The following is a 26,966-nucleotide window of genomic DNA, read 5'->3' as shown; positions in this document are numbered from 1 at the left end:
CTTCCGTGAGTCTGCCTCAGGGCAGCTCTGGCTGCAATTGTAGCTTACCACCACCGGTATGACTGTGTATGAACGAATAATGGACTCTGTAAGTGCTCTGGGGTCACTGGGGTGTCATGAAGAGCGCTATATAAATCCAATCCATTATTATTATTATTATCTGCAATCCCCAATGACTTGTCCAAGAGAAAGCTGTTGAAAACATGGGCGCACACCGGTCTGTTACGAGTTGGAAGGTGGGTTGGACCCAGGTGCAGTACAGAACTGATATGACGAAGGACAAGTGTTGATTTACTTTAATGTTGTAACAAACAGCCCACGCGAAACGACGACGTGTAAACAAAAAGAGAGATGAATCTGCATTCTCAGAATAACAAAACAGGGAAAGCAAAGCAAACACAATAATCGAATCTAAACTTTCAACAGTGAATGCAAACGGCAATCAAAGTGACATGATAATAAGGAAAAGTAGCAAGCGTACTTATCCTCCTATGGCAAGGAGCGATAAGACTTACTCACAACGGTGTACTCACAGGTAGGTTCAGTGATTAACTGACAGTCTGAATAGTAACCAGGAAGAGCATATAAAGCCAACCTAACTAGGCCCACCAGTTACCAATGAATGCAATCAGGACAGATAGACAGGTTAATACCCTCAGGTAACGCTAGGGCTTTGCTTCCTGAGGAGAGCAAAACCCCAAATGTTACACCGGTCTGTTCGACTTACAACTGCCTTTTCAAGTTCGTAAATCCTACATAAATCCTACAACGAATTTACAATACAAAGCCATTAAAAAATGCTGAATAAGTACGTAAATCGAATTCCTTGGTAACTTTTACGTATGTCCGTTGGAGAATGAGGACCAATGGTGTTTATTAGACTGAAATAACTGTCCGGCTTCTTAAAAAAGGTAAATGATCCCTTTAAGCCTGATGATCTATTCTAAAGCATACAGTAGGTGTCAAACTCAAGGCCCGTGGGCCAAATGTGGCCCGCCACGTCATTTGATGTGGCCCACAAGAGCTCTGGTAAAATTTTTTTTTAAATATATATATATATATATATTTTTTTATATTATTTTTTAAACATTAATCTTGCGTTAAAAAAATAGTGGCGTTAAAAGAATTGTGGGTTAATGCGTTAATAAAGCTTTAACTTTGACAGCCTTAGTTATTACACATTCTTACACATACATGTACTGTATGTTGAATATCTGAGGTATTGATGAAGTAACAAAGGAAAAAAGCCAAAAGCACTTACTCCTCAGACATTCTTTGACAATTTTACAGCCCAAAATACAAAAAACAAAAGAAATATTGTCTGAACTGTCAGATGCAAACTGGCTGTGTGACATAACCGAGCATCTCGCTCAATTGAATAAGAAGCTGTAGGGACGCAAACAAGTCCCACCCAACATTTGACCAATATAGTTGTGAACTGAGACAACCCTTATTTTGTTATTTTTGAGTACAGTTACAGTTGTGTGTTCATGCAGACACATAATAGCAATTTCATTACGAATTGAAAATGGGGGACCCTGATGTAAACAAGACGAAAGTCTTTCTCAGGTCTGCATCCCCTTAACAATTGTGTGTATTGAGCTGTACTGTACTGTACCCATTCTGCAATCTGTTAATTAAAGTTAATTAAACTATCTTCCATTAGTTGGATGTATGGCCTCTGCAAGGTTGTGTGCAGCCATTTTTTTTGTAACATCTGCTACATCTGTCCCACGTGTTCTTTGCAGCTCACAGTTGTTAGTTCTGCCCCTCTTGACTGTGACAAAAAGGTTTTGAACAAACTTAATGTCATAGCTTGTATTTGATGATATTCTTCTTTGTTATTTACTTGAATGGTTTGATAGAATAGAATAGAATAGAATAGAATAGAATAGAAATACTTTTATTATCCCGTGGGAAATTAGACACTGCAAATCGCTCAACATTTAAACATTTAGACAGGACAGGTCACAAATTAGAATAATAACACAAATCAGTGTTATTGATTGTGTGATCATTGATTGATGGAGTAATATGGGGTTCTGATCAACTAAAATTATTTGTTAAAATAACATATATTTTTTACATCTATGCAAATGCATATGCAATATGTGTAACTTGAATAAGTAATAAATACAGAAACAACATGTTTAACAATATGTAAATGAGTAGCTACATTTATTTTACATTACATTAACATTTATACGGTATTTGGCCCTTTGAGGGCAACCATAATGCTGATGTGGCCTTCTGTGAAAATGAGTTTGACACCCCTGATCTAAAGCATTGGTATTTAATAAAACATTTAGAAGGTCCAGTCACACACATTTCTCAAGATAATGATTATTAGCAGAGGGATACACTTATAATTGCTCACATTATATTATTAATACATGGTTATTATTTGACCATTAAAACATTAAATTAAACCAATTACTTTTGCTTCAATGAATAATGCTGGTTGGAAGAAATTGGTACAAAACCTATTAAAAGAACAAAACCGTTTTCTTTTAAAAATGTCTTTTGTAAACCAGAGTGCAAATTTTTTACAGAATTTGCCTACCGAAGAAAAGAGTCTCTCTATCCTGAGTCATTTTCTCAATAATAATGAAAACAAAAATACACTAAAAGTACTGTGCAGTCTTTCAGCAGCACGTCTGCAGCAGTGAATGGCTTTTTGTTCTCCCAGAGCTAGTCAAGAGGACCTTCATTCACATGTTGTCAGGCTGTCAAGTTCAAGTGCTTTACTGGACTGATCATACTGTGCTGTTAGCTCAGTTGTTTGACATGCCCTGTCCCCTCTGAAATCTATGGGTTTGTTTCCTCAGAATGACTTTTAGTGATGTTTAGTTAGCACTTTTCACAAGCGGCGTGGACTCTGTACATAAGATATTCCTTTATTGATCCCCTTGGGGGAAACATCAGAATCTGAATCGTGTTATTCGCCAAACACAATATGGTAAATGCAGAAGACTGTGACTGGGTTCAGACCAGGCAACAAACTGTCGATTAATCAGTTGATTAGTCGGGTTTGGTCTTAGTTTACCAACATTTTGTTCGTTGATCAGTACATTTTTATGTAGTTTTATTCCATGCTGATTGAGTTATTTCCTAAAAAAAATATAAAATAACAATAAGCACAACTCGGGCGAGCACTGAATCTAAAGAGGTCATTCAATATTGCATGTGGGACAAAGAAATTTGACAGATTTGGCGATGAAATTTACTAATGACTATGAAAGACCCCCACCACCCCAACAACAGCCTGCTGCGGTGCACACACGCAGCAAGAACAGAGAGACTAAGGCTCAGCTTCTTCCCCCAGGCCATCAGAACATTGAACACTGAACTCTCCACACACAAGTACACATTAGCACACACATACACACACACAACACATTCTGCATTCGCTCACACACGGTCACTTTAAACAAAATGGAAACAAAAAAATGGAAAGGACACTTTAAAGGAACAAGGAAAATAAAGGTCACTTTAAGGAAAGAACTGATGTGGTTCTTGTATAGTATAATTTAGAAATAGCAAGTATAGCATAAGGATATAGAGTAAAAACTGTATATTGTATAGTAGTGTACATAGAACCCAGTGCCTTAATTCTTAGCTAACATTGTATTGCATTATCTCAGGACTTTAGCAGGTCTATTTTATCATGCCTATTTTATGTCTATTTTATTACCTGTTTATTATGTCAATTTTATTTAGTATTATTGCACAATCAAAGCGGGCATGGCCACCCGCATTTCACTGTATGCCCTGGTATGTATGTGACAAATAAACCTCTTGAATCTAGTCAACTAAGAGTGTCTTTAGTGGAGGACAGCCCTAGAAATTTCACAGTACGACAAACCAAGGTGGTAACAGTGACAACAGGACAGTTCAACACACCGTGCACAGGGTCAACACACAGACAGACCGTACTAATAATAATACATAATCAACTCATAGACATGATCAAGTTCAAGTTTCAATTTTCTTTATTAGTTGTCATACAGAAGTACAGAATACTTTTATACAAAATGCTTCTTTCTGTTACGATCCAGGGACTATGCTAAACAAAAATAGATAAGTATAAAATAAGTATAGCAGTATAAAATAGAAGTAAAGTACGTAGACAAAGTGTTCAGTATATACATATATAAAATGTACAATGCAGAGTAGAAGTAACTGAGTTACAATACAATATACTATACAGTACAAAGCAAAAATGGGATGAGGTACAATTTACAGTAAGGTGTAATGAGGTATGGGTTGTAGTGCAAATTCTTTACCAATAAATATAAAGTGTGTTTAGGTGTTCTAAAGTGGGTAAAGTGGGTGCTGCAGTGAGTTGTTTGTTTAAAGTGAGTGTGTGCGTGTGGATGTGTGTGCTGTGAGTGCATTTGATGGTTGTTACATAGCGCTGCTGGCGTGACAAAACCTCATAACTCCAAAAACCCAACTTTTCAGCAGATGAAAAAAACGAACACAGATTTGAAGGTAAATAGAGTTAGGAGGTTTAGACAGATGATCGGTTTAATGCTTTCCCATTGTTTAAACTTTGTAAAACCCACACACACATATGGAGGATGATCTACGGAGTTGATTTATATAAAAAAATAAAAATAAAAAAAATGGAGTTATGAGGTTTTGTCCCGCCAGCAGCGATAGTGTTATTGTTCGTTGAGCATCCTGATGGCCTGGGGATAGAAGCTTCTTCTGAGTCTCTCTGTGCTTGCCATGAGACTCCGGTATAGCTTGCCTGACCGCAGCAGTTCAAAGAGGCAGTTGTTTGGGTGGCTGGAGTCTTTGATAATTCTCTTAGCCTTACCCATGCACCGCTTGTTGTAAATGTCCTGGAGAGTGGGAAGCCCCCCTCCAATTGTGCGTTCGGCTGAACGGGCCACTCTCTGCTATTCCCAAACCAGGAGGTGATATTGCCAGTCAGGATGCTCTCTATTGTGCATGAGTAGAAGTTCTTAAGGATCTTCTGACTGACTTGGAACTTCCTTAGACGCCTGAGGAAGTAGAGGCGTTGCCGTGCCTTCTTCACAACACTGTCAATGTGTGTGGTCCATGTCAAGTCCTCGGATATGTGGACTCCGAGGTACTTGAAACTGTTCACTCTCTCAACCGGTGCCCCGTCGATGCTGAGGGGGCTGTAGTCCCTGACCCCCGACCTCCTGAAGTCCACAATCATCTCTTTTGTTTTGCTGACGTTCAGGGAGAGGCAGTTCTCCTGACACCACTGCGACAGATTCTCTACCTCTTCCAGGTAGGCCCTCTCGTCGTTGGCAGAGATCAGGCTCACCACTACTGTGTCATCAGCAAATTTGATGATTGTGTTGTTGTTCCGCTGTGCCACACAGTCATGAGTGTACAGGGAGTAGAGGAGAGGACTCAGAACACAGCCCTGGGGGGCCCCTATGTTGAGCGTGATGGATGAGGAGGTGCAGTGGCCTGCTCTTACCACCTGGGGTCTACCCGTCAGGAAGTCCAAGACCCACTGGCAGAGGTCATAGTTCAAGCCCAGGTCCCTGAGCTTGGCTATGAGTTTGGAGGGGACTATGGTATTGAATGCTGAGCTGTAGTCGATGAACAGCATTCTCACATAGTTCCCCTGCCTCTTGTCCAGGTGTGATGCTGCTGTGTGCAGCACATGGGCTATGGCATCCTCCGTGGACCTGTTGGGGCGATATGCAAATTGCAGGGGGTCCAGGTTGATGGGGAGGGAGGAACAGATGTAGCCCTTCACTAGCTTCTCAAAGCACTTCATGGCTATGGAGGTGAGAGCTACAGGGCGGTAGTCGTTGAGGCAAGCGGGCGTAGATTTTTTGGGTACAGGGATAATGGTGGACTTCTTCAGACAGGTGGGGATGACAGCCTGTTCTAAGGACAGGTTAAATATGTAGTGAATACCAGGGCCAGTTGGTCGGCACAGACTTTTAGGACGTGGCCGTGGATGCCGCCCGGTCCTGCTGCCTTCCTGATATTCACTTTCTTAAAGGTCCTCCTCACCTCATGTTCTGTTATCCTGAACACTGAGGGCCTTTTCTCACTCACCCTATTCGTTTCTATTTCGTTCCGTTCTGCCCGTTCCGAGATCTGATTCGAACTCCCCCGCCCCCCTCTCCCCCCTCTAGTTTGTGTACACACTTCAGTCTGGGTGCGCTCTGGGTTTTGTTTACGGTTTGCGTTTTGAGCTTGTAAGCTTGCCGTAGTCGATGATGTCACGCTCGAAATGTAAATACAGGAAGTGTTAACACGGAGACTGGAGAATGGATGTTGATATAAAGAAACAAATAACTAATAAATATGAAGTTATATTTGAACCTCTGTTGTCAAGCCTCGTCAATATAACCCACCCCCCTTTTCTCACGAATGGAACTCTGTTGTAGAGTCCGCTTTTGATCGTTTTGCAGGGTTAACAATAACGCTAAGCTAACGGCTAACGCTACCGTTACTACATGCAACATACTAGTAACATTGCTCGCATCGATTATATTGAATGTCATTGATCTACTGGTCGACCGAAAATGTAAACGGGAATGTCTTAACACGACTGCGGACTCTGGATGTTGATATAAAATGAACAAATTGCCAATAAATATGAAGTTATATTTGAACTTCTGTTGTCAAGCCTCGTCAATATAACCCACCCCATTTTATCACGAATGGATGGTGTTGTAGAGTCCGCTTTTGAGCGTTTTGAGCGATCTACTGGTCGACCACGGCCGACTGGTTGGGCACCACTGGTCTAATAGAAATAAATGCATTCGAACAATGTATAGACATAGCAATGGCAAACAAAATGTATGACGTTATGTCAGCACCAGGCGCCACGCCCGTGAAAAGGTACAAGCTCGCAAAGCCACACCCCCCGTTCTCCCGGGACCGACCCCGAGACCACCTCTGCCAGCTGATCCCGTTCAGCGGGGGGTGAAACGATTTTCGCATCTCCATCAGCAGCGCCCCCCCCCCCTCCATTGCAGTGGTTTGTAGGCTGGTGTTGTTATTCACAGCCTCAAACCTCACATAGAAGGTTGTCCACCTCTACTACTGACAAGACAAGCTACAGTCCACCTCTACTACTGACATAACAAGCTACAGTCCCACCTCTACTGACATAACAAGCTACAGTCCACCTCTACTACTGACATAACAAGCTACAGTCCACCTCTACTACTGACATAACAAGCTACAGTCCACCTCTACTACTGACATGACAAGCTACAGTCCTACCTCTACTACTGACATGACAAGCTACAGTCCCACCTCTACTGACATGACAAGCTACAGTCCCACCTCTACTACTGACATGACAAGCTACAGTCCTACCTCTACTACTGACATGACAAGCTACAGTCCCACCTCTACTACTGACATGACAAGCTACAGTCCCACCTCTACTGACATGACAAGCTACAGTCCCACCTCTACTGACATGACAAGCTACAGTCCTACCTCTACTACTGACATGACAAGCTACAGTCCCACCTCTACTGACATGACAAGCTACAGTCCCACCTCTACTGACATGACAAGCTATAGTCCCACCTCTACTGACATGACAAGCTACAGTCCCACCTCTACTACTGACATGACAAGCTACAGTCCCACCTCTACTACTGACATGACAAGCTACAGTCCCACCTCTACTGACATGACAAGCTACAGTCCTACCTCTACTACTGACATGACAAGCTACAGTCCTACCTCTACTACTGACATGACAAGCTACAGTCCTACCTCTACTACTGACATGACAAGCTACAGTCCCACCTCTACTGACATGACAAGCTACAGTCCCACCTCTACTACTGACATAACAAGCTACAGTCCCACCTCTACTACTGACATGACAAGCTACAGTCCCACCTCTACTGACATGACAAGCTACAGTCCCACCTCTACTGACATGACAAGCTACAGTCCCACCTCTACTGACATGACAAGCTACAGTCCTACCTCTACTACTGACATAACAAGCTACAGTCCACCTCTACTACTGACATAACAAGCTACAGTCCACCTCTACTACTGACATGACAAGCTACAGTCCACCTCTACTACTGACATGACAAGCTACAGTCCCACCTCTACTGACATGACAAGCTACAGTCCTACCTCTACTACTGACATGACAAGCTACAGTCCACCTCTACTACTGACATGACAAGCTACAGTCCCACCTCTACTACTGACATGACAAGCTACCGTCCACCTCTACTACTGACATAACAAGCTACAGTCCTACCTCTACTACTGACATAACAAGCTACAGTCCACCTCTACTACTGACATGACAAGCTACAGTCCCACCTCTACTACTGACATAACAAGCTACAGTCCTACCTCTACTGACATGACAAGCTACAGTCCTACCTCTACTACTGACATGACAAGCTACAGTCCCACCTCTACTGACATGACAAGCTACAGTCCTACCTCTACTACTGACATGACAAGCTACAGTCCCACCTCTACTGACATGACAAGCTACAGTCCCACCTCTACTACTGACATAACAAGCTACAGTCCCACCTCTACTACTGCCATGACAAGCTACAGTCCACCTCTACTACTGACATGACAAGCTACAGTCCCACCTCTACTGACATGACAAGCTACAGTCCCACCTCTACTGACATGACAAGCTACAGTCCTACCTCTACTACTGACATGACAAGCTACAGTCCCACCTCTACTACTGACATAACAAGCTACAGTCCCACCTCTACTACTGACATGACAAGCTACAGTCCTACCTCTACTACTGACATGACAAGCTACAGTCCCACCTCTACTACTGACATGACAAGCTACAGTCCCACCTCTACTGACATGACAAGCTACAGTCCCACCTCTACTGACATGACAAGCTACAGTCCCACCTCTACTACTGACATAACAAGCTACAGTCCCACCTCTACTACTGACATGACAAGCTACAGTCCCACCTCTACTGACATGACAAGCTACAGTCCCACCTCTACTGACATGACAAGCTACAGTCCTACCTCTACTACTGACATGACAAGCTACAGTCCTACCTCTACTACTGACATGACAAGCTACAGTCCCACCTCTACTGACATGACAAGCTACAGTCCCACCTCTACTGACATGACAAGCTACAGTCCCACCTCTACTGACATGACAAGCTACAGTCCTACCTCTACTACTGACATGACAAGCTACAGTCCCACCTCTACTACTGACATAACAAGCTACAGTCCCACCTCTACTACTGACATGACAAGCTACAGTCCCACCTCTACTGACATGACAAGCTACAGTCCTACCTCTACTACTGACATGACAAGCTACAGTCCTACCTCTACTACTGACATGACAAGCTACAGTCCCACCTCTACTGACATGACAAGCTACAGTCCCACCTCTACTACTGACATGACAAGCTACAGTCCCACCTCTACTACTGACATGACAAGCTACAGTCCTACCTCTACTGACATGACAAGCTACATGTCCTACCTCTACTACTGACATGACAAGCTACAGTCCCACCTCTACTGACATGACAAGCTACAGTCCCACCTCTACTGACATGACAAGCTACAGTCCTACCTCTACTACTGACATGACAAGCTACAGTCCCACCTCTACTGACATGACAAGCTACAGTCCACCTCTACTACTGACATGACAAGCTACAGTCCACCTCTACTACTGACATGACAAGCTACAGTCCCACCTCTACTGACATGACAAGCTACAGTCCCACCTCTACTACTGACATGACAAGCTACAGTCCCACCTCTACTACTGACATAACAAGCTACAGTCCACCTCTACTACTGACATAACAAGCTACAGTCCCACCTCTACTGACATGACAAGCTACAGTCCCACCTCTACTGACATAACAAGCTACAGTCCCACCTCTACTGACATGACAAGCTACAGTCCACCTCTACTACTGACATAACAAGCTACAGTCCACCTCTACTACTGACATAACAAGCTACCGTCCACCTCTACTACTGACATGACAAGCTACAGTCCCACCTCTACTGACATGACAAGCTACAGTCCTACCTCTACTGACGTGACAAGCTACAGTCCCACCTCTACTACTGACATAACAAGCTACAGTCCCACCTCTACTGACGTGACAAGCTACAGTCCCACCTCTACTACTGACATAACAAGCTACAGTCCACCTCTACTACTGACATAACAAGCTACAGTCCACCTCTACTACTGACATGACAAGCTACAGTCCCACCTCTACTGACGTGACAAGCTACAGTCCCACCTCTACTACTGACATAACAAGCTACAGTCCACCTCTACTACTGACATAACAAGCTACAGTCCACCTCTACTACTGACATGACAAGCTACAGTCCCACCTCTACTGACATAACAAGCTACAGTCCCACCTCTACTGACATGACAAGCTACAGTCCCACCTCTACTGACATGACAAGCTACAGTCCCACCTCTACTGACATGACAAGCTACAGTCCTACCTCTACTACTGACATGACAAGCTACAGTCCCACCTCTACTGACATAACAAGCTACAGTCCCACCTCTACTACTGACATGACAAGCTACAGTCCCACCTCTACTACTGACATAACAAGCTACAGTCCCACCTCTACTACTGACATGACAAGCTACAGTCCCACCTCTACTGACATGACAAGCTACAGTCCTACCTCTACTACTGACATGACAAGCTACAGTCCCACCTCTACTGACATGACAAGCTACAGTCCTACCTCTACTACTGACATGACAAGCTACAGTCCCACCTCTACTACTGACATAACAAGCTACAGTCCACCTCTACTACTGACATGACAAGCTACAGTCCCACCTCTACTGACATGACAAGCTACAGTCCACCTCTACTACTGACATAACAAGCTACAGTCCTACCTCTACTACTGACATGACAAGCTACAGTCCCACCTCTACTGACATGACAAGCTACAGTCCACCTCTACTACTGACATGACAAGCTACAGTCCCACCTTTACTGACATGACAAGCTACAGTCCACCTCTACTACTGACATGACAAGCTACAGTCCCACCTCTACTGACGTGACAAGCTACAGTCCCACCTCTACTACTGACATAACAAGCTACAGTCCACCTCTACTACTGACATAACAAGCTACAGTCCACCTCTACTACTGACATGACAAGCTACAGTCCCACCTCTACTGACATAACAAGCTACAGTCCCACCTCTACTACTGACATGACAAGCTACAGTCCCACCTCTACTGACATGACAAGCTACAGTCCTACCTCTACTACTGACATGACAAGCTACAGTCCTACCTCTACTACTGACATGACAAGCTACAGTCCCACCTCTACTGACATGACAAGCTACAGTCCTACCTCTACTACTGACATGACAAGCTACAGTCCCACCTCTACTGACATAACAAGCTACAGTCCCACCTCTACTACTGACATGACAAGCTACAGTCCCACCTCTACTACTGACATAACAAGCTACAGTCCCACCTCTACTACTGACATGACAAGCTACAGTCCTACCTCTACTACTGACATAACAAGCTACAGTCCCACCTCTACTGACATGACAAGCTACAGTCCTACCTCTACTACTGACATAACAAGCTACAGTCCCACCTCTACTACTGACATGACAAGCTACAGTCCCACCTCTACTGACATGACAAGCTACAGTCCTACCTCTACTACTGACATGACAAGCTACAGTCCCACCTCTACTACTGACATAACAAGCTACAGTCCACCTCTACTACTGACATGACAAGCTACAGTCCCACCTCTACTGACATGACAAGCTACAGTCCACCTCTACTACTGACATAACAAGCTACAGTCCTACCTCTACTACTGACATGACAAGCTACAGTCCCACCTCTACTGACATGACAAGCTACAGTCCACCTCTACTACTGACATGACAAGCTACAGTCCCACCTTTACTGACATGACAAGCTACCGTCCACCTCTACTACTGACATGACAAGCTACAGTCCCACCTCTACTGACATAACAAGCTACAGTCCACCTCTACTACTGACATAACAAGCTACAGTCCTACCTCTACTACTGACATGACAAGCTACAGTCCCACCTCTACTGACATAACAAGCTACAGTCCCACCTCTACTGACATGACAAGCTACAGTCCCACCTCTACTGACATGACAAGCTACAGTCCCACCTCTACTGACATGACAAGCTACAGTCCTACCTCTACTACTGACATGACAAGCTACAGTCCCACCTCTACTGACATAACAAGCTACAGTCCCACCTCTACTACTGACATGACAAGCTACAGTCCCACCTCTACTACTGACATAACAAGCTACAGTCCCACCTCTACTACTGACATGACAAGCTACAGTCCCACCTCTACTGACATGACAAGCTACAGTCCTACCTCTACTACTGACATGACAAGCTACAGTCCTACCTCTACTACTGACATAACAAGCTACAGTCCTACCTCTACTACTGACATGACAAGCTACAGTCCCACCTCTACTGACATGACAAGCTACAGTCCACCTCTACTACTGACATGACAAGCTACAGTCCCACCTTTACTGACATGACAAGCTACCGTCCACCTCTACTACTGACATGACAAGCTACAGTCCACCTCTACTACTGACATGACAAGCTACAGTCCCACCTTTACTGACATGACAAGCTACCGTCCACCTCTACTACTGACATGACAAGCTACAGTCCACCTCTACTACTGACATGACAAGCTACAGTCCCACCTTTACTGACATGACAAGCTACCGTCCACCTCTACTACTGACATGACAAGCTACAGTCCCACCTCTACTGACATGACAAGCTACCGTCCACCTCTACTACTGACATGACAAGCTACAGTCCCACCTCTACTACTGACATAACAAGCTACAGTCCCACCTCTACTACTGACAAGACAAGCTACCGTCCACCTCTACTGACATGACAAGCTACCGTCCCAGTCCGCCTGCAGCGCCGCGCTATGAAATTTGCATAAAAGCCAAGGCTACGTTGCGTCACCACGGAGCCCCGGAGGCTCTGCTGACGAGACACAACTCCACCGGTTCAGGAGAAAGTGGCCTGGAATTCTGTGTTCGGACCGTTCAGAGCCCTCACTGGGTCTGCTAATTGAATAAGGAGGGTTCTAAATGGATGAGTTTCCATTGTCCGGCGCAGTATGAGCAGGACGAACACAGAAGGAAAAAGGAGGGGGAGAAGAATTATCATTAGAAGCAAACCTGGCAACCTCTCTGCTCTCACCTCTCTGAGGGTGTTCTGATGCGTCTCCTCCAGAAGAGCTAGCTCCTCCCTTGCGTCCGGCCAATCAGCCTGCAAAGTGAGAAGAAGTGACAGGTTAGTGCCCCCCCAATCGCAGATTCCTTCCTTCTTAGCCATTTAATTTATATCTACGGTAAATCAGTTTTTAAACCCAGTGAACCCTTGTGCCTTTTCAACCTTTTAACCTGTGGGATTAACTGTTATGGATTGGCCTGTCTTGACCCTTGACCCCTTGAGATCTGACCTGCTCCTGTTGGGAGGCCTGCAGATCCTCCAGGCGCCTCCTCAGCTCAGAATTCTCCTGCTCGGCTCCCAGCAGCCTCAGCGACGACGCCTCCCCCACCTCCACGCTCAACGGTTTCAGCTCTGCCTCTGAGGGAGGGAGGGAGAGAAGGGGAGAGAGAGGGAGTAATGGGGTGGGACAGAGAGAGAGAGAGAGAGAGAGAGAGAGAGAGAGAGAGAGAGAGAGAGAGATTTTCCACATTAGGTTGATTGAGAACCTGTGGACAGTATGATTTCAAATATATTTTCTCTCTTATCAGTTAATTAAAATGTCTCAAGGGGCCAGACGCACTAACCAATCATTTCACTCAGCTCCTCGTCAGACTCGACGTCTGACTGGTAGAAATGGCGATGGCGAGCCTTTGCGATTGGTGCAGAAGCGTTGCTGATGTGCCTGAGCTCCGCCTCCAGGCTCATGTTCATCTCTAGTAGCTCATCAACCCTCTGCCTCTCTGTATCCCCATCCTACACACACATGTACACGCACACACACATGCACGCACACACAGTAAAGAGTACCAGTCAGTATACATACACACACGCATGTGCACACACACATTAACACACACAACAAAGAGTATCAATCAGTATACATACGTACATACACAGCACACACACAAACACAAACACTGCATCTTTCATGCAATTCAGCTTAAATGAAACACACACACAACCTACAGTACATCATCTTACAAGCAATACAGCTTACATGAACAGCTTACACCATTACTCTCCAATCTACAGCTGAGGATAATTTCTAGAACTGGCTTCCCCCCATAATTACAGAGCAATTGGCACATATTTTTTATATTTCTATCTCAACAGGAAGATTTCGTAGTATCTGGAAATCTGCCCATGAATGAATTAATGAATGAAAACTTTATTTAACAGATTGCAGAATGGGTACAATACAGTACGGCTCAATACACACAATCGTTAAGTGGATGCAGACCAGAGAAAGACGTTTGTCTTGTTTACATCAGGGTCCCCCATTTTCAATTCAAAGTGAATTCCCCATTTGATCCCGTTACATAAAGGTGGTGTTAAGAGATGATTTAAATAACTACTGTCCTATCTCCAAGTTACCCTGCTTAACTAACGTCATAGTGAATAATCAACTTAAGACCTTTCTCTCAAATCACTCTGCACTAAGCCCACACCAATCTGGGTTCAGAGCCAACCATAGCACATTATCAGCCACCTCTTTTGTTACTAATGGCTTTAGACAAGAAAAAACACTGTGCTGCCCTCTTTATTGATCTGTCAAAAGCTTTTGATTACAGTCGATCACCATTTACTCTTAAAGCTACTATTGGTTTGGATAGAAATATGATTGATTCCAAGATTATCTGTCAGGGAGATGTCAGTGTGTAAAGTCGGATTATGCTCAATCTGAATTTATATCAATAACTAAAGGTGTACCACAGGCCCTGTCCTCTTCACTATTTATATTAATGTTGTGTTTTCGCTGAATGGTTGTTAAGCCCATCTGTATGCAGATGATACTGTTGTGTATTGTATTGCTGACTCTGTGCAGTTGGCCATTGAGAATTTCCTTTATTGCCCTCCAGGAGGCTCTTATTAAACTTAAATTGGTTCTTAATGCTAGTAAAACTAAATGTATGCTGTTTTCTAGAGCCAGAAATATTGAATATGATGGTTTACAGTCTACACACACATCTACCATAAGTGGTTCTAGCATTGTGAGAATCACTGAATATAAATATCTTGGTTTGTGGCTCGATGGAGAATGTGTGGACAACCTTGCCTCCAAGTTATGACAGAAAATTGGCTTCCTGTACAGAAACAGAACCAGCTTTCCTTAGTTAGGAAGAGTTGTCAAAGCAGTTTTCTTATCAGTCTTGGACTCTTATAGGCATTCTGTGGCCTCAACCCTTAAATCCCTGGGCCCTCATTCATCAACGTGGCGTAGAAAATGTTCTATTTCCACACGTAAGCACATAATTTAGAATCAGTGCACGCACAAAAAGAACGGGATTTATCACACGTGCGTACACAGGTTCTACGCACACCTGTCTTGATAAATATGACTTTGATCCTACGTTTGAGCTTGTGCACTGTTTTAAGTATTTGCATACCAGAACCGCCCCGATTAACCATATACGGTAATGGAATACCCCCATGAAATGTGGAAAAATGGACTAAGCCGAGGGAAGCGTGTTATGAGACAGGCTGACAGACGTGTACACGTACGGTGATGTCGGATATGATATCTATTAACCATTGCTGCCTGGGCAGCGCAAACACTAATAAAGACCGTGCTGGAATATGACTGCCTTTTCCCGTGTTGTTTGATTAATACCCAGGGATTAAAGTTCTCCTCAATTTTATTCCAAATTGCGATGGATTTTCCGTCAATTTTCTACCTGCTGCATATGATTTCTAGAGGCATACTACAATCTATTTTGATGTCAGTATTGGGTAGCCTATATAAACAATAATACGAGAGCATATACAAGAACAATGAATCTCACTGCCAATGATGTAGCCTATACGCCATGTGTAGCCTGCCTATATGTGATCAATACAAACTTGAACTTGAATTCCATCATGTCTGAGTGCGGGTCACTGCGGGAACTAACAAGGCTGTTGTCACAATGTAAATAAGAACGTGCACTGAAAAGTTACAGTATGTAGTTGGTTGATTATTTGTATGACAGTCAGTAAACCCTTGCAAAAAGTATCCGTTTTATTTAATGAATTGAAAACATTCAGCATCGCCTTCCTCCCGGCATGCAGCAACAACATGTATCAGGCAAATGCGCATCGCAACATTGACTTAGTGGAATCCCTTTCTATTCACATAACTGCATTTGTGATGGAGCTTTGACAGCTACAGTAACAGTCTATTGGTCGATCCATCTCCAATATCACGATGGACCGTGCCGCGGTGGCAAAGACGTACCCGAGGGTGGAGAGGATCTTGAATGAATTCCATCATCATATTTATATGTTGTGTGTCTGTCCACTATGTCTGTTACTTTGTTATCCCCCCCCCCCCTATCTATGTAAAGCGACCTTGGGTCTCTTGAAAGGCGCTATATAAAATGAAGCTATTATTATTATTGTTATTATTATCACATCTGAGCGGGAGCTCACAAATAGACTGTTAGTCTCAGTGAAGTTTCAACGGAGGTCATCTATTCTAACCAACAAATTGAAGTAGAAAGCATTTCGTGACCAATCTTATTTGGAAACATGAAACACAAAATAATTCGCTTTTTATTTGAAACAATATTTAATCGCGTTTGGAGGTTGGTGTTTTGCATCTGCCCCCCCGTGCCAAACAAGCAGGCCAACCTCTTGTTCACGTGTGAGCCCGTTATAATTACACTACTGTCGCTATTTTATAATGAACTATAATGAATTACGGGTCATACAGAAGTTGAACACTAATGCACAGAAGCTTATTTCCGCCTTGAAACTAATGCAGAACTGAGGAGCGCTTATGCCGTAGTAACGATGTTCTACCACTGGGCGTCAGCTAAGTGTGCTCCGAGCTGTGCGTACACATAAGCACGAAGTCAAGTTCAAGTTGAAATTGATGAATCCCACTCTTTGCTTAGAAATGGTCGTACGCACAGGTTAAGCACATATCTGTGCGTAAGTCAGGTTGATGAATGAGGGCCCTGGACTCTGTCTATCACTCTGCCCTCAGATTCATCACTGGTGATATCACTGTGTCCTTTGTGAGAAGGTTGTTTGGCCCTCTCTGACGGAGAGGCTCAACCAACACTGGTATTTGTTTGTTTTTAAGGCCCTAATTGGTAAGCTACCTCCTTATACTGCATCATCAACCTGTTCTAGTGACTGGCTGGTGCTTAAGGTCCCCTGGGTTTGCTCAAAACAGGGTGAATCTGCATTTTGCTATGAAGCTCATAACTCAAGCACTTGAGATTCTCCCCTCTGTTACATAGTTTAAAACCTTGATCTCCAACCTTTGTCAATCAAGTTGTACGTGTTGTAATTGATTTGTTATCCTTGCTTTTTGCCTCGTCTTGTTGTCATCGTACTGTTGATTTTATATGCTTTTTGTGCTAATTTCTGTATGTACACTCGACGTGACTCTAAATGAGTTGAAACTATTGTGCCTATTCTTATGTCTGCACGTTTACTGTACGTTGCACTACTTTTATTGTCTTTTATACCTATTCTTATGTCTGCAATTTATGCATTGTTTTTTATTCTGTCAATTGTGTGCTGATTTTATGCCCATGTTCATTTTATACTAATTGCTGTGAGGCACTCTGGACTGTGGTCCACGTGTGAAAAGTGCTATATAGATAGTTATTCATATTTATTATTATTATTATATTGTAAAAATGTATGCATTGAAATGTCTGTAAAGTCTCGACGACATTGAAAATGAGGGAGACCTCAATTGTCCTTTCGAGAATAAATAAAGGTTTGAATTTAATTTAATTTAAATAAAGGTTTGAAATGAAAACATGACACACATGCCTGATTATTTGAAAGTGGGGGAGCTGGCATCCATTTTTGGTACAAACTACATAAATAATGTTTTATTTCTGAAAATTACCATGTCTCTGATGATAGAAAAAGTAGTTCAGGAGCAAAAGCTCAGTTTCCATGTAAAAGGAGCTTCTTACTTGCTCCATTACTCAGGCACTTATGCTCTCTCTCTCTCTCTCTCTCTCTCTCTCTCTCTCTTACTCTCTTACTCTCTTTCACACACAAAATGCAGAGAAAGGGTGGAAAGCGACTTTAACTCCCAAACTTTTATTAAGATACTAGATTTATCTGCACAGCAGCTAGTTTTTACTTTCAATAAAAAGGTTTTTCCACACAAAACATGTGATAAGTTGATAAAAGAAAACGATGCCCTTTCAAATTACAAGCCTGCTGACTTCAAGGGGAAGTAACAGAGACAGTGTTACTGACAGCATTAACTCTGCCAAGATATAAAAATAATTACAGATACCGATCTTTCTTTTACAGTGAGTGGTACACTGTGAATGAGATTCCCCCTAAATTTGCACAGTAATTCATCTTTTGTTGGCTTTAATTAGCTGTATAAGAATCTCCTATTGGAAGCTCTGGTCTGCAGTCACTGATTTGGATGATGAGGCATTACCTGGTAACCTCACAAGCCAGACAAATCTAGCATGATGTCACAATGCAAGATAGGTCTGGCTTACCGATCAGAACAGAGACTGTGATGATGTGATGACGCTTGCAAGTGTCTTCATTCTTATGGTGGCACGGTTGGTGTAGTGGTTTACACTGTCGCCTCACAGCTAGAAGGTCATGGGTTTGATTCCCGCTTGGCGACCAGGTTGCCGGGTTGCCAGGTACCCAGGTGGGGTATCTCCCGGGCCTTTCTGTGTGGAGTTTGCATGTTCTCACAATGGTTTCCCCTCCATAAAAAGAGATAACCCCAATGGAAAAACATGCAGAACAGATCGCTATCGCTGTCGCATCCTTGAGGAAGATGGACAGGAGCACTTGGATTGGTTCCTGGGGCACGACCCACGCTGCAGCCCGTGTCCACTCCTGGCTGCCCTTGGGGGGAGGGACGACGGGATGGGTCAAGCACAGAGAGGCATTTCATTGGAGTCTTTGTGGTCAGAACTACAACCCACCAATACTAGACAGGGCTATGTCACCAGACACACCATGGGTCTTCCTTTTACTCTACCTCAGTGGTTCCCAAACGTCTCCTCGAGGCACCCCAGCCGTTCCATGTATTTGTTAAATTCAACCACCAGCACACCTGATTCAACTAATAAAGGGCTTGTTAAGTTGAATCAGGTGTGCTGGTGGTGGAATTTAACAAATACATGGAACGGCTGGGGTGCTTCGAAGAGAGGATTGGGAAGCGGTCTACCTCTACAAAGAACAAATGCACTTAAGAGAACGGTTTAAATACTCAGGCGAGGTAGGCAGATACACCGATGCATCTGCGAGGCTCCCCCCCCCCCCTCAATATGCAATGCTGTTGAACGTGGCACGGACCTCCGCGCCCAGTACTTCAAATGGCGATGAGATAATTGGATTATTTCTTTTGCATTACATCAGATACAAGGTAAGAAAACTAACTATATATAAATTTGATCATTGATCTGATGTCTTCCTACCGCGATCGCGGCTGTGTGTGTGTGTGTGTGTGTGTGTGTGTGCGTGCGTGCGTGCGTGCGTGCGTGCGTGCGTGCGTGTGTGTGTGCGTGTGTGTGTGTGTGTGTGGCTGTGTGTGTGTGTTGAGGAGGCTGCGGCGGAGCCCCGCGGTCCAATGCTCTTTTCATGTATGCACGAGGAAGGATAATACTGATAATCTAGCATTGATTTCAGGAAGATACGATAATCAGTGTATTCCACTAAAACGCTATTATCCGTCTTTCTCTGGAATTACTCAGAGGCACCCAAAGTTATACTCATATTCAAAAGGCTATAAAACGGAAATGTACCGATGAAAAGACAATCCGTTTTGTACATGTTGACTGGATGCAACTAACTGATAATCGACGGGTGTATTAGACCCATAGCTATACTTTAAGATATATTTTAAGGACTCGCAAATCTCACAGTCCCCCCATTGACTTAGAGCGGTGGTGCACTAGCGCCATCTCGTGGATTAAGCGGTGGCGCTGAATGAGTTAAGAGGTTAATGACCTTTAACTCATTGACCACCGGGGATTAGACGGGCCCCGTCCTAGCACTGCCACGCTTTAAAAGATAGGAGTGCGTCACCTTGTTTGTAGAGCTATAACTATATTCTATATTATAGCTATGGATACAATACTATGGCCCATTTGACATCACCTATATATCGTTCAATATGTGAAAAAAAATTTATTTCTTCATTAATACGTTCCCGTGTTATACCGTGGTGAATATAAGTATGGTTATAGCGTGGTCTGGGGTAATTCCCGAAAGGCTGAGTAATAGCCTTATACGTCAATTCTACTATAAACGTTTCCGTTTCTTGCCTGTACACGCTATTATTCCCAAATCAAATCTATATCATAGGTATTATGTTTCATGTTTTTTGATGCTTTGATCGTCACCAACGGCATACGTTGTGGAGAAACGTTACACAGACATGTTGCGATCGGGGTGAAGACATGGTTGGATCAACGCAGGATTGATATCATATAGCCCTTACCTTCACTAGGATGCACCCCAAAAAGAATATTCCAATTATCTGATCGCGAGTCCCAGTATTGGTGTCGATCATGTCGCCAACATAATCCACCACACATCATGCATCGGGAGCATCTGACGCTTCTTAATCCGATCGTTATAACCGCTCCATGCGCCCAACAAAGAAAAGTGAGCCAGGTGACATTTGACCGTTGCACAGGCCAAGATACAAGGTTTCAAAGGGTGCTCGATACCGCCATCTAGCTGGATGTGGCCGGTATTGCACTTTGGCGATCTCAGACTAATTCCCTATGGTAACACCAAGGTCCCTGGATGAATAATGAATGAAAATATCGAGAAAAAAAGGAAAAACTATTAAATAACGAGTATACTCGTGGGCGGCTAGGTGGTGTAGTGGGCAAGGCACTCGCCACCAGTGTGGAGACGCTAGGATTCGCGTGTTCGAATCCAGCTCTCCACATTGTTTTCAGTTTAGCTGGTCGTCCGCAGTAATACACATTGGCCGTATTACTGGGAGGGAAAACTGAAGGGTGGGGATCGAACGTTGTGAACAAGCGACTCCTACAAGTCGGTTGGTGCGCCTGCGCAGTAGAATCAGGAAGTGTCGGGGGCAGCGTGAGCCTCCCACGCGTTACTCCTCGACACTGAGAGATCGAGCTGCGCAGGTGAAAAGATGCGACTGCTGTTACCTCAAGTACCGGAGGGGACTTGTGCTATGTATGACTTAGTCCACATTGCAGCCGGCTTGTGGGAGGCAAGAAACAGCGTTCGTGACAGGGGAGGGTTGAATTGGATGATACGAAATTGGGATGGGAGAAAATATAGAAAAAATTGGAGAAAAAGTGGATAAAAAAAAAATAACGAGTATACTCGTTGTTGGCGTTCAAGCGTCGGCTCCCAATAACGGGTAAACTCGTTGTTGGCGGGGAATGAGTTAATGGTGTTTATATGCTTTTTTTCCTCCTGTTTAAATAAATAAAAATTAAATGAATGAACCATCCAACCACGTCAGAATAACCTTTAAAGATGAATGCATCGATTAAATGAATCTCAAGCATTGAAATACAGGAATATAAAACACTGTAGAATGTGTACATTTACACATGCAAAATACAAATTCCAATTGCACATGAAGGTGTGTGATTCTTTCTTTTATACTTTAACCCTTTCACTGCCACACTACAGAAGGTTAAACCTTTCACTACCACACTACAGACCTTCTGTAGTCTGGTTGTGAAAGGTTAACCGTCTGTAGTGTGATAGTGAAAGGGTTAACCTTCTGTAGTGTGGTAGTGAAAGGGTTAACCTTCTGTCGTGTGGCAGTGAAAGGGTTAAGTACATTGGAAATTGTGTTTTCCAATCTCATTGCATTCTTTTGCAGAATATATGTTGATAAACAGAGGTTAGCCAATGTTAATCTCTCATAGCCACCGATTACACTGGTCCCATGAATGTGTTTATGTTTGAAAGCTTTGTGTATTATGATGCTAACTTGACATCTCCTTTCAATGAACAGAAGGCCACGGCCCCTAAACATAGTGAGAGTTGGCTGTGCTCAGAGAGGGTGCACTAACACAGTTATAACAAATCAAATGATACATCTGACGCTGAAAATATTACACTCCTAATATTAACATTCCACAATAAGCTTTTTCTGACTTAATTAACATCATCGTATGAATGTGTATGCATGTGAATGAATGTTGGTGGTGGTCGGAGGGGCCATAGGCGATGATTATTCGCCACGCTTCCGTGAGTCTGCCTCAGGGCAGCTCTGGCTGCAATTGTAGCTTACCACCACCGGTATGACTGTGTATGAACGAATAATGGACTCTGTGAAGCGCTCTGGGTGTCATGAAGAGCGCTATATAAATCCAAGCCATTATTATTATTATTATTATTATTATTATTATTATTATTATTATTATTATTATTATTATTATTATTATTATTATTATTATTATTATTATTATTATTATTATTATTGTACTGGTTCTTTAATAGTTCGGATTTATGAAATACTTGACTTCGATGCAAAGCTATTAACTTGCTTACCGAGTATTGTGGTCTGAGTTCTGGCTGAGTTCTGAGTGAACCAGGAAGCTTTAGACAGGTAGCAAACGGCAGAAACAGGGTCACGAAACCAAGAACTCCACCCACAGGACTCAGTAAGTAAGTGAATAGCTTTGCTTCCACTACACTACTGTGTAAGTATTTCATACAACTTAATGTCCAAAAATAAATACTATGTTCTTTGTGTGCCCCAGGACAGTTCAGTCAGTATTTGTGAACACACATCACTATCTCCTAGAAAATCCTCTAATCGGTGATGTAACTGGGATATAAAATCTGGGTCTGCTCCGTGGATAATGAATGGGTCTCTGACTTGGTGAGGTCACAAAATGTTTGCGTGAGCTCTTACACCTAAATGAGGTTTTAATTCTGGTTCAGACCTTCAACCAAAGTTCAAATATAAACCAAAGTGAATTATTCAAATGCGTTGCATTCCCCTTTAAACATTTACAATATCAAATACTTTTAGAAGTTTTCTTGGAAGACTTCTGCTTTTACCAGAGTACTATTCTATCAGAGTAGTTTTACAGTACTTTTACTTTAGTACTTAGTCTTTTCCCACCATGGAAAAAGAAAGGCATGTTACTATTTATACATTGGATAAACTCTCAATTCTGATTGGCTGGGAGGTTTATTTCGTTCTGAGCCTGTCCATAACTGCATGTTTTTAGAATGTAGAACCCCAGGGCCTGTGTTAATTTTCTCTTACATATTCAATGGTAATTACATGGGTGCCCACACACACACTCACGCATGTACACACACACTCACGCATATACATACCCACGCACGCGCACACACACACACACACACACACACACACACAGACACATACACACACACACACACACACACACACACACACACACACAGACACACACACACACACACACACACACACACACACACACACACACACACACACACACACACACACACACACACACACACACACACACACACACACACACCTACCGCTTCCAGGTCTATGATTCGCTGGCACAGCAGTAGATTGTCCCTCTCCAGCTCCCGTAGCGAGGAGCAGCGTGCTCGTGCATCTGTCAGCTGCTCCTCCAGCAGAGCCCGCGTCTCCTGCAGTGCCGTGCAAAGCTGCTGCTGCTCCTGCGGGGGGCGCCACGCACAGGTGGACAACATACAACAACATACAGGTCAAATACAAAGTCTATATGTACAGAGATAGTCCATATGTACAGAGATGATCATATGTACAGAGATAGTCCATATGTACAGAGATGGTCTATATGTACAGAGATGGTCCATATGTACAGAGATGGTCTATATGTACAGAGATGGTCCATATGTACAGAGATGGTCTATATGTACAGAGATGGTCCATATGTTAGATTAGATTAAATTCATTGTCATCATACAAGTACAGTACAACGAAAATAAGTTTGGCATCCAACCAGCGTGCAAATGTAACAGTAAAGTGCAATAGTAATATACAATGTACAGGTGATTAAACTGGGTATAAAATATATAAATTAGTACTACTGAGTCATATTGCTAGTCAGATGTATGTACAGGGTTGTAGTATTAATATGTACAGTGATACAGGCATAAAGACACTATGGTAGTAAGTAGGGATGTCCCGATCAAGTTTCTTTGCTCCCGATCCGATCCCGATCATGTGATTTTGAGTATCTACCGATACCGATCTTTCCCGATCCGATAAAAAAATTAAATAAAAAATGTATTCAACAAACATGACCATGTTCACGTCTTAAACTCATACTGAGGCCTTAGTTTTGGTTTTAAATGGCATATCATCATTCATTTATTTATTGTCACACAGAGCAGAAGAATTTTGCCAAAACAAACCAATAGTATCCAGCTGCAGAACGGCAGACCAGCCACACTCTCAGACCCAAACACATTTCCTTTGATTTAATTATACATCAAATGATTTATGTCAAGGATTGCAATGCCTCGCTTGAATGAAGTTAACTTTTCACCTGGATAAGGTCAACATTCAGGGTGAATCTAATGTGAGAAATTGGGATTAAAAAAATTTAAATAAAAAAAAAATTATTTGGGTCTGAAGAGTGGCTGGTCTGCCGTTCTGCAGCTGGATACTATTGGTTTGTTTTGGCAAAATTCTTCTGCTCTGTGTGACAATAAATAAATGAATGATGATATGCAATTTAAAACCAAAACTAAGGCCTCAGTATGAGTTTAAGACGTGAACATGGTCATGTTTGTTGAATAAAAAAAAAAAGTAAAAAAAAAAAACAGATATTTTTATTTTTTTTGCTGATCCCGATCTTCGGAAAATCACGTGATCGGCCCCGATCCCGATCACGTGATCGGATCGGAACATCCCTAGTAGTAAGGCAATAAGGCATACTGGCCAGCAGTGTAACTAGTAAGAGTAAGGGATATGTACAGATATAGATATAGTATCTACAGATATGTAAAAAGGATTATATGCAGGTATATACAGACAGATGTGGATAGATAAATGTATACGGTATATACAGCATTATTGTACATGCTATCATACAGTTATATGGGTTATATGCAGTAGGTAGGTATATCGAAGGATTATATGCAAGTATATTCAGACAGATATGGATATATATATGCTGTAAATATAAATACATAAATGTATATGTACGGTATACAGCACTATTGTACATGCTTATATGGGTAGACTATAGTATGAGGTAGGTAGTTATTATGATCATGATTACTATGATTACAAAGTAGGACAGTGAAAGCAGTAGGTAGGTATAAGTTAAGTATAGGCAACATAGTTCAAAGTTTGTACAGTATGGGTAACAGAGCCTAGGGTGTAGGCAATGAAGTCAAAGTTCAGAGTTGATATGGTATTGGGGGGGGGGGGGGTCATAGGGAGGTGTAGTGGTTACGTAATTTTTGTTTTTTCCTGTTCCACCCTCTGTGGAATGCAATGTATTTCCCCATTGACCATTTCTAAATCGGCTCGTGTACCTTTCTCAAGTTTCAAGTTTCTTTATTAGTTATCATACAGAAGTACAGAATACTTTTATACAAAATGCATCTTTCTGTTACGCTCCAGAGACTGTGCTAGGCAAAAATAGATAAGTATAAAATAAGTATAGCAAGTGGGCGGCTACGTGGCGTAGTGGGCAAGGCGCTCGCCACGAATGCGGAGACGCTGGGCTCGCCTGTTCGAGCCCAGCGCTCCACATTGCTTTCAGTTTAGCTGGTCGTTCATACTAATACACATTGGCCGTATTAGGGGGTGGGAAACTGATGGGTGGGGATCAGGCGTTGTGGACAGCGACTCCTACAGGTCGGTTGGTGCGCCTGCGCAGTAGAATCAGGAAGTGTCGGGGGCAGCGTGAGCCTCCCACGCGTTACTCCTCGCCACTGAGAGATCGAGCTGCGCAGGTGAAAAGATGCGACTGCTGTTACCTCAAGTACCGGAGGGGACTTGTGCTATGTATGACTTAGTCCACATTGCAGCCGGCTTGTGGGAGGCAAGAAACAGCGTTCGTGACAGGGGAGGGTTGAATTGGATGATACGAAATTGGGATGGGAGAAAATATAGAAAATGGGAGAAAAAAGTGGATAAAAAAAAAATAAGTATAGCAAGTATAAAATAGAAGTCAAGTATGTAGACAAAAATGTTCAGTATATACATATATACAATGCTCAATGTAGAGTAGAAGTAACTGAGTTACCATACAATATACTATACAGTGCAAAGGATGAGGTACAATTTAGGTACAATTTACAGTAAGGTGTAATGCGGTATGGGTTGTAGTGCAAATTCTTTACCAATAAATATAAAGTGTGCTTAGGTGTTCTAAAGTGGTTAAAGTGGGTGCTGCAGTGAGTTGTATGTTTAAAGTGAGTGTGTGCGTGTGAATGTGTGTGCTGTGAGCTGTGAGTGCATTTGATGGTTGTTACATATTGTTATTGTTCGTTGAGCATCCTGATGGCCTGGGGATAGAAGCTTCTTCTGAGTCTCTCTGTGCTTGCCATGAGACTCCGGTATCGCTTGCCTGACCGCAGCAGTTCAAAGAGGCAGTTGTTTGGGTGGCTCGAGTCTTTGATAATTCTCTTAGCCTTGCCCATGCACCGCTTGTTGTAAATGCCCTGGAGAGTGGGAAGCCCCCCTCCAATTGTGCGTTCGGCTGAACGGGCCAC

General features: G+C 43.0%; 1 protein-coding gene across 1 annotated transcript in view; it reads right to left on the bottom strand.

The window, feature by feature from the left end:
• The window catches only part of ccdc88b (coiled-coil domain containing 88B), a gene marked incomplete at its 5' end in the record, with an annotated part of 241,720 nt that overhangs the window by 81,984 nt on the left and 132,770 nt on the right, over positions 1-26,966 (bottom strand). Inside the window, 4 exons of the mRNA XM_084332063.1 lie at positions 13,293-13,361; positions 13,555-13,676; positions 13,889-14,057; positions 23,784-23,930. Of these exons, the coding sequence (XP_084188189.1) occupies positions 13,293-13,361; positions 13,555-13,676; positions 13,889-14,057; positions 23,784-23,930 (507 nt within the window). The remainder of the gene's footprint in view (positions 1-13,292; positions 13,362-13,554; positions 13,677-13,888; positions 14,058-23,783; positions 23,931-26,966) is intronic.

This window comes from Notolepis coatsorum, assembly GCF_963971535.1.
Source record: "Notolepis coatsorum genome assembly, chromosome: 16".
NCBI classification, from domain to species: Eukaryota; Metazoa; Chordata; class Actinopteri; order Aulopiformes; family Paralepididae; genus Notolepis; species Notolepis coatsorum.
This window is presented reverse-complemented; position numbering and strand designations above follow the sequence as displayed.